General features: G+C 49.4%; 1 protein-coding gene across 4 annotated transcripts in view; it reads right to left on the reverse strand.

Annotated features, from left to right (window-relative positions):
• Positions 1-9,315, reverse strand: part of CDC45 (cell division cycle 45) — a 27,244-nt gene extending 17,929 nt beyond the window's left edge. For all 4 annotated transcript variants that reach the window (XM_082354013.1, XM_082354014.1, XM_082354015.1 and 1 more), the window contains exons 1-7: positions 8,555-9,315; positions 8,382-8,441; positions 7,635-7,727; positions 6,396-6,533; positions 5,440-5,586; positions 1,970-2,025; positions 798-846 (exon numbers count right to left, since the gene is read on the reverse strand). In XM_082354013.1, coding sequence (XP_082210139.1) covers positions 798-846; positions 1,970-2,025; positions 5,440-5,586; positions 6,396-6,533; positions 7,635-7,727; positions 8,382-8,441; positions 8,555-8,752 — 741 coding nt within the window. In that variant the 5' untranslated portion in view covers positions 8,753-9,315. The remainder of the gene's footprint in view (positions 1-797; positions 847-1,969; positions 2,026-5,439; positions 5,587-6,395; positions 6,534-7,634; positions 7,728-8,381; positions 8,442-8,554) is intronic.
• Between the last annotated feature and the right edge of the window lie 6 nt (positions 9,316-9,321).

A 9,321-nucleotide genomic window follows, 5' to 3' on the forward strand; every position in this document is an offset into this window, starting at 1 on the left:
CAAGGAGACTGGTTTCCACGGGAGCTTCCAGCATCTGAGGGGCCGGGCGTCCGTTCCTGCCCACACCACCCACCCCTCCTGCGGCTTAGGATCCTCCACTTGCCAGGGCAGAGAGATGATCCCACGAAGGGCAACGGGGCCTTGACCAGAACAGGGGCTCTGGAAATCCGTGCTCAGGGTCCAAGGCCCCAGAGCCAAATTCTAAGGCTAAACACAGGATGCTTTACTGGAAACTTATTTTCTAGGGGTCCTCAAGGCCCTGAGCTCTGCTCAGCGATGCCAGAGTCAACACACTGGGTTTTCTGTACGAAACTCTTCCTGTAACACATATGCTGGCGGGCCTGTGTAAGTCCAGAGTTCCACCTTCTTGCACAGAGACTAACAGACCTGTTCTGCACTTTTTTTTTTTTGGCTGCGCAGCATGCAGGATGTTAGTTCAGACCCAGACCCCTGGCAGTGAGAGCGCCAAGTCCTAACCACTGGACCGCCAGGGAACTCCCTTGTTCTGTACTTTTGATCATGAACAGAAATAATAGCTGCTGTTCCTTGAGTACCTCTAGGTAAAAGGAACCGTCCCAACAACTGCCTCTGGAGTGAGGGCTGCTCTCTTCCTTTTACTGAGGAGGAGAGGCTCAGAAGCTGCATCCCCTGCCCAAGATCACAAAGAGGAAGCTGTGGGGCTGGGATTCATACCAGGCCTTCGTGGCTCTAAAACCTGTGCTCATTCCTCCTCCTGTTTTAGGACAGTGACCCCTAGAGTCCAAACGTGACCGTGACTCCCGCCTATCTGTACTTACCGACGTCCCGTGATATTCGTACTGCTCGTAGTCAAAGAGTATGTCTCTTCTGTAATGACACAAAACGCGGGTCTTCAACAGGAAGCAGGACAGGAAAACAAATGTTGGGAAAAATGCTAAAACTGGATGGTACCCAAGAAACGCAAATGAAATAGTTTGTTTTCACTTATTGACTCTTCAAGGAGTATAGACATACAATGGCTGGGAAGGGAGTAAACGGGCTCAAACCTCGTGTGGCTGCAGAATATGTGAAATGGCGCAGCCCCAGAATCCCCCCCAAGAAATGATCCCCAGAAGGGAATTCACGGAACAAGCAAGACAAGACGGGCTCTGCGTGCAGCGTATGTGTCACAGGAGGATGCTGGACCCAGCCTCCAGTTCACAAAGAAGGGGAACCAGCCAGTTGAGCATTGGGCAGTTTATAAAGGCTTTTGGAACCATCAGAACTATGATCCTATTAAGAGGAAAAATGCAAAATTAGGTGTGATTATGTAAAATGTGCACAAGTACAGATAACCCAGGAAAATCAATCCAAAGCCAGAATCTCTTCCTATTAGTGAAAGTGGGTTATATTCAGTTTTCTTTCCTTACACTTCCTGTAATGGTTTTTACATTGTCCTTCCAAGGGGGTTGGCTGGGGGCACAGCAGGACAGGGGCTGGGTACTCTGACCCTGCGAGACCTCCAAGGACTGTGTTTAGCAAGGAATTCCCAGCTCTAGAGCACGCTCCACGTTTGCCTCAAGCTAGAATAACCTCTCCAATGTTTTCATTTTAAAGCACTTCTGTTTTTTAATTTGCAACAGAAAGAGAAGGTGTGTGTAACTTAGTTTCCTTTTCATACTTTTTTTCCTATGAAAAGTTTTACACAATTGCCATCTCTCGAATTTGTAAATAAAAGTATCTACATTTAGAAAACTATGAAAACAAAGGACCAGGGCCCTCACCCCTAATGGATGGCATGTGCTTGGGAGACCTTCAGGCCAGGCCCGGCCTTCAGCCTTCGTGGGACCAGAGGGCGAGACAGAGGGGCCCTGAGCTCCTCCCCAGTGCAGGGCCACCCGCTCAATCCTGCAGACACTGGCACAGAGGCTCTAAACTGAAAGTGTGATCCTCAAATGGAAAAGCAAGGGGCATCGCTGACCCGCTGTCCCGCTGCTGTACGCAGCCTCACCTCCGGGCCTCCCATTCTCTTCGCTTCCTCCTCTTCAAGGTTCGCTCCGCGATATCCTGATCCACGATAAAGAGAACAAAGGGTTGAGCAAAGGAGCCAGGAACTCACCCCACAGCCCGAGAAGGTTCTGATCTGGCAGAAGGCACGGGGCGCAAAGCCTGCTCCTGGGGAGGGAGGCGCTGAGGGGGCAGCTGGGCCCTCTGGCCCATCAGCACTGCGGGTGCGTGGACGTGGTCGGCCGCCCCCCCCTCCCCGCACCTGCTCAGGCCACATCCCGAGTCCTTCATCTCAGCACCGTGCAATCCACCAAGAGCCCGCCACTGCCTCCTGCTGGCTTTCCCACCAGATTAAAAAGAGCTCACACTTCTACATCCAGACCCCACCGTTTCCAGCGACTATTCTGATCTCACAGGCACAACCTCATTCAGTTCCCACAACAAAGGCACAGGGGTGGGGGGACAGCAGTTTTAAAAACTTGCTTCTGGAAAGATGGTGTACATGTATTTTTCTCTATACGTTCATTAACTATACTTAGAAACCCCAATATCACATATTATAAAAAAAAAAGATTCTGAAAGGTGGAGAGGAAGGCTGACCAGCCAGGGATCCTGGGACCTGAGGGATGTCACAGCATGAGTTCCCTGGGTTTTCTTTTTTGTTCATACATCCCAGACTTGGAGCTGAAGAAGCCGGCCACTTGGAAACACCAACAGGTACGAAGAAAAAAATCCCCAACAAAAGCCAAAGAACCATGAAGGAACAGCCTCGGAAGACAGGAAACTTTTAGAGGATAAGTGCTTGACTCCAGGCCCACCCCCTCCAGCCCAGCGCAGGCCGCATGGAGCCCAGCCTTCCCCGATGAACACCTCCCATCTGTAACACCTCCTCCTTCTACCTGTGCACTCCCTATACCCTCGCCAGGGTAGAGTCAGAGGCCAGGTAGGGAGCCTGGAGCTTCCTTACCTAGTGGTAACGCGAGAAGCTGGGTCACTTGTAGATTGTTGGTTGGAATGTAAAATGGTACAGCCGCTCCGGAAAAGGTTGGCAGGTTCTTAAAAAACTGAACACGTAACTACCACACAACCCAGCAAATGCACGCTTGGTCATTCATCCCAGGGAAATGAAGACTCGTGTTCATACATACAAATCTGCACACAAATATTTATAGCAGCTCTATTCATAATAGCCAGAAACTGGAGACAGCCCAGATGTCCGTCAGTGAGTAACTGGCTAAACTGAGGCCGGTCCACACTATGGAACATACTCAGTAACTAAAGGGAACCAACCCGATACACCCCAACACCTGGCTGAACCTCCAGGGAATTATGCTGAGTGAAAAAGCCAATCCCCAAATAACCCAAAGGTTATTTACTATATGATTCCATTTATATAATTCTTGAAAGGACAAAATTATAGAAATGAAAAAGAGTATAGTGGTTGCCAGGAGCTAAGGAGGGGGTGGGGGCAGGAGGGAAGTGGGTGTGGCTATAAAAGGGCCACAGGAGGGGTCCTTGTGGTGACAGAAATGTCCTGTGTCTCAACTATTTCAGTGGTTGTGATGCTGTGCCATAGTGTTGCAATATGTCACCTCTGGGGGAAAGTGGGCAATGTATGTAAGTGATTTCAACTCATTTCTTACATCTGCATGTGACTCTACAATGAACTCAAAGTTCAAAGTTTAATTTAAAAAGGCAAGTCATGGTCCTGATGAGGAAACTTCTGGGGGATGATAGAACTGTTCTCTATTATGATGTGGTGGGGGTCACATGACTTTATACATTTGTCAAATCTCATCGAACTGTACACCCGGTGAATTTTATTGTGTAGAAGTTATACCTTAGTAAAGTTGACTAACAAAACCCCCAGGGCCCAAGAATTCTTTGACCCTCCCCCCAACGCACAGTGGAGTCCTGTCCCCTCCCCTCGTGGCTGCGGAACTCCAGGGCTGGTCAGGAGCGCTCAGACAGCTCAGTATCAAAAAAAACCAAACAACCCAATCAAAAAATGGGCAGAAGACCTAAATAGACATTTCTCCAAAGAAAACATACAGATGGCCAACAGGCACATGAAAAGATGCTCAACACCACTAATCATCAGGGAAATGCAATTCAAAACCACAATGAGATATCACCCCACAGCTGTCAGAACGGTTAGTATCAAAAAGACCACAAATAACACATGTTGTTAGGATGTGGAGAAAAGGTAACCCTCCTACACTGTCGTTGGGAACTAAATTGGTGCAGCCACTATGGAGACCAGTATGGAGGTTCCTCAAAAACTAAAAATAGAGCTACCATATGACCCAGCAATTCCACTCCTGGGCATATATCTAAAAAAAACAAAAACACTAATTCAGAAAGATACGTGTACCCCAATGTTCATTGCAGCACTGTTTACAATAGCCAAGACATGGAAGCAACTTCAGAGTCTGTCGACAGATGAATGAATAAAGAAAATGTGGTGTGTATATACAATAGAATACCACTCAGCCATTAAAAAAAAAAAAAAAAAAAAAAAGGAATTCTGCCATTGTGACAACATAGATAGACCTTGAAGTATTATGCTAAGTGAACTGAGATGGAGAAAGATAAAAAATAAAATAAAATACCATATTATTTCACTCACACATGGAATCTAACAAAACAAATGAACAAACAAAATAAAACAAAAATAAACTCATAGATACAGAGATTTGTTATCAGAGGGGAGGGGGGATGGGGGGTGGAGGACATGGGTGAAGGGGATCAGGATCCAGCGTATGGTGGTGGATGATAACTAGGCTCATGGTGGTGAGCACTTTGCAGTGTACACAGATGTTGGATTATAATGCTGTACACCTGGAACCTATATAATAAAAAGAAAGAGCTCTAAAAAAATCAAAGATTAGAAGATAAAGACCAAAAGTTGGCTGGAAAATAGAACAGATAAAGAGCCAGGCAAGAGGAAAGAAATCTCAGAGTGGGTCTCAGAGGTCCCAATCAGATGACCCAAGATTCTAGAAATAGCAGACAGGTGAGGAAGCAGGGCACACCCCCCAGATGGACAGTGTCCAGAACATCCCAAACATGGCCCTGAAGGGCTACTCCCAAGGCCCTGGTCAGGCCAAGGATGAAGGGAGGACCCCAAACATTCCAGAGGCAAATCTCAGCCTGCACACCAAGGACCGGGGGCCAGAGGGCATTAGCTTCCTCACAACACTGAGCACTAGAATAATCTCGTCCCTTGTGTGGGAGGAGCAGCGCCTCCCGCCTGTAATTCCACATCTCGCAGAAGCCACCAGTGCTGGATGCCGCAGCTCAGAGAAGTCCAGAAACCTGCCTGAGGCCACACAGCCAGGGGATGGCAGAGCCCAGAGTTGGCACCCACACCTGCTGCCTCCCAGCTCTGCCTGGGCCCACAGGCTACGGGCTGATCCCTGACCTCGGGGAGTGATCATTTCCTCAAGACCGTGTTGAGAGGCCCAAACCCACCTCCTCCAACTGTGTGCGCTTCTCAGAAGGCTCTGACCCCTCGTCACTTTCGTTTCCCGAATGTTCTTTATCCTCCTCTTCATCCCTAAAAATGTCGTCATAGGCGGGAACTTCAAGGTCATCATCTTGTTTAATGAGCAGTTTGATCTAAGATTAAAACAAAAAGCAATCAATCTCCTCTGTCATTCATGGAAAACTATCCATCACGTTTTCTCTCGCAGAGTCTTATTTCTCGATTGGCCACAGTGAACCGCTGGAATCTGCATGCTATTCGGTGCACAGAAACTATGGGAATTTGAAAACTACCTACAGTCATTAAGTTTGGAAAAAAGCTCCCTCTTAGGCCACATACTCAGCCAACAAAACGAATGCCTTGTAACTCGGCCTTTGACAGAGGACACGGAGATCAGTGACCTTGAAGCAAGCAAAGCTCCTGTCTCTAAAAGAGGTCCTTCACGTGAGAGTTTCAGAGCTGATGCTTTGTTACCGTGGATGCATGCCCGCTGCTGACGTGTCAAAGAGCACGTGTGACAGAGCCATGCAAGGCTCACAGTGGCCTCACACCACTGTCCTGCTGGTCCCCACACCACCTTGGATGGGCAGGGTGCATCCTAGACCCATTTATAGGGCAGGTGCCTCTGAGGTCCCCCAATATTCAATAAGGCTGGGCTGGCCTGAGCTTGGAGTGCAGACTCAGGGCAGGTTCTGGTCCCTACACCTTCCAGGACAAGCGAATTCCACACACACCCTCTGAGCACCTCCAAGGTTAGGTGCTGTGTTTCTCATCAAAGATGGACAAGACCAGGTTCTGTCTTCAGGCTGCTCCAGCTCTTATAGGGGAGGTGGACACAGGCCTTGTCAAGAACACCAGGCTTGACATTGTCCGCAGCATAAAAGGGAACAGACAGACGGACAGGAGAACTCAGGGGAGACGTGGGCCCCGAACGCCTGCTTACCTGGGCATCGTTGTACACGTTCACGACATTGACTGGCCTGTGAGTGTCACACACGAAAAATACAGTGTCTTCATCGGGTTGAAGGATATCCAACAGGTCCACGTTAGCGCCACAGTTTATGAGGATAAAATAGTGGAACTGAGAAAAGGAGGGGGACCCTGTGAGTAAGTGCATGGGGGAGGCCGTTTGTCTTCAGCACTAGGCCCGAGTCCTGCTGAGACACATGCAGCCCCTGATGCATGGCGAGGCGCTGACAGTGAGGGGCTCCAAACACGGCCACAGCTGGCTTGTGCAAGTGCTTTAACAACTCCATATACCATTTCATTTCCACCACGACATTGTGAGGTGGGTTCCATGCCTGTCCTGGCTTCAACGAGGAGCAGGCAGAGGATGAGTGTGCCCGAGTCTCAGGCTTGGGGTCAAGAAGGTGATGTGCATGGACCAAGAGTTCAAATGCATAACCGGGTCTCTTCTGATCTGTCACTCTACTGTGACAAATTGCCTCTCTGTGCTAGTAGCATGGCACAGGGTTAAATTTCTAGCAAGTCTTAGGTAGCCCACACTTAACAAGCACCTAAATATTAAGTTAACCCTTTAATTACATCCTATCACTATAGAAAACCCTTTCCTTATAAATATTGAATTGGCAAAGGTCCCTCTCATGATGACAGGAGCACTGGGTGAGGACTTATCTCTGCCAGACAGTCCTAGATGTGGCCAGAAACTCTAGGGACCCTCTTCCAGACTCCAGTCTCTCCCTGTGGGGCTGTGGGGTCTCAGATGTCCCATCTTTCATTATAGCTCCATGCAGAGGTGGGAGGAGGCCTGGCCTCTACTGCTTAAATTTCAAAGGGAGACGGTATGTTCCTGAATTTCAAGTTGGAAACCTGGATAAGTTTTCTTGGAGAGATAAATATGAAACAGTAGTCTAATCTAAAGTAGTTTTTACTAGGCCATATAAAAAGCAACCTGCCAAATTCCAAGCACCTTACAATGAAATGTCTGCAACATAAGTTCAAAGTTAGAGGCTGTCCATATTCATTATCTCTATTTTGTTGTCAGTTTTGTCTCCACAATTTGAGGGTAAGTCACCTAGACATATAGCTCACTTTTCTCTTCTGCAGAAAATCGGTAGTTAGAAATACATGCAAGCTATTGTATACATAGAAAGAATGCTCAGTGTTAAGAAGTTGTAATTGAGTAAAAAAAGCCTAATATTCTCAAATGCATCTCTCATACCTGTTCTTTATGCTCAAGAAATGCAGTTTCAAGTTCTTGCCACCCAGAAACTGGAACCAGCGTATACTGCACGTGGTCACACTGGAACAGGGCCTGGAGAGAGATTTTTTTTCAAAACCTATTGCATTTAGGATGTCTGCAATCTACTTTGAAATGCACTTAAAAAAAAAAAAAAAAGATGAGAGACAAACAACACGTGATAACCTAAGGTTAGTGAAATATTTATGTCATCAAGTAGGTGATGGGGACATGAATGTCCACTGAATCATCTGGTCAACTTCGCTGAAAATTACCAAAGGAAAACTGAAAAGCTGATGGTATTTCTGTGTCTTCTGAAAAGTAGTTCCTGACCCAAGGGGGACTGACCAAAGCTCATGTAAACCTTGCACCATATTCAAAACCGAACCAACGATCTTCCCTAACAGGCTAAAGAATCGAGTATCTCCAGAATCGCTTATGACACCACTGTGCCCTCGGCTTTCAGATTCCTCCTCCTCAAACCCCACACGTGAGAAGCCGCCACAGGTCTACGGGTCTCTCGAACGCAACCATTCTGTGCCCAGGTTGCTACAGAGATACTAACTAGTCTCCCTGCCTTTTACCTAGTTCTCCTCTAACCCACCCAACGCCGTCCCACCAGGGAAGCAGCCTTCTGAGTCCCCGCCCCAGGACGAGCTGTCGCCCGGGATGGGGTCCTCGCCCCGCTCCTCCCCCGCGCCCCCCGCCCGCCCGGCCCGCGGGCCTCACCTGAAGGATCTTGCAAGCGCACAGAGCGTCCACGTCCGAGGCCACGAAAAGAAGGACCCTCTGTCGGGGGAGAGAGGGCTGAGCACGGCGCCCCAAACCCCGGCCCCTCCCGCCCCCACGGCCGCGCGCCCTCGTCCCTTCCCCCAAGCCTCGGGGCCCAAAGAAGGCTTCACCTGGCTCTGGACCACCTCGTAGAACTCCTTGCGGAAATCTGACACGAACATGGCTACGGCAGCGGGACACCACCCTAGCCCGCGCAGAAACCCCGCGAGCCCGGCGGCGGTTAAGACTCCCGCCAAATCAGCGCTCTTCCCATTGGCCCGGGGGCCAACCAACAGGGACTCCGTTCCCAGCCTTTCCTCCTTTCTCATTGGTCCACGCTGGGGGCGGGCACTAGCGCTCCGCCATTTACGGCTGGAATAGTCCAGCCCGCCCCCAAAGAAGCGTCATCCACGGGCCGGGCGCACTCGCGGTTGCGCACTTCAACTCTGACGCCGTTTACTCAGACACCCTACGCTCGGCGGACATCTTTACTTTGGGAAGAGAAGACTAGTCCCCCAAACTGGGACCTGTAGGGAAAAGAAACCTCGCCACAAATTAAATTCATGTATACGTCAGACGAGGGCGTCAGTTTACGATTTCAATGGGCTCTCGGCCTAGTTCGAGAGCGGAAGTGTGGTTTACTTCCGCCCGAGTCCTCGATGGCCGCAGCAGAGGCCGGAAGGTCTGCGTTCCTTCTGGGTAGTGTAGGCAGTAAGGGGAGTGGGGCCGCACCAAATTCGTCAGGAGGGGGCCACTATCAAACTGTTATTTTAAATAATCACGTAAGGTGCTCTAGAGTGCACACGTTAGGAAGGGGTATCTGAGCGCTCACTCTGCGGGAATTTTGGACCCTCGCGCCTTTGCCTGGCTTTCGCAGCGGCCTGCGCTCGCGCCCTCC

The sequence above is a fragment of the Balaenoptera borealis genome (genome assembly GCF_965194805.1).
Source record: "Balaenoptera borealis genome assembly, chromosome: 14".
Lineage (NCBI taxonomy): Eukaryota > Metazoa > Chordata > Mammalia > Artiodactyla > Balaenopteridae > Balaenoptera > Balaenoptera borealis.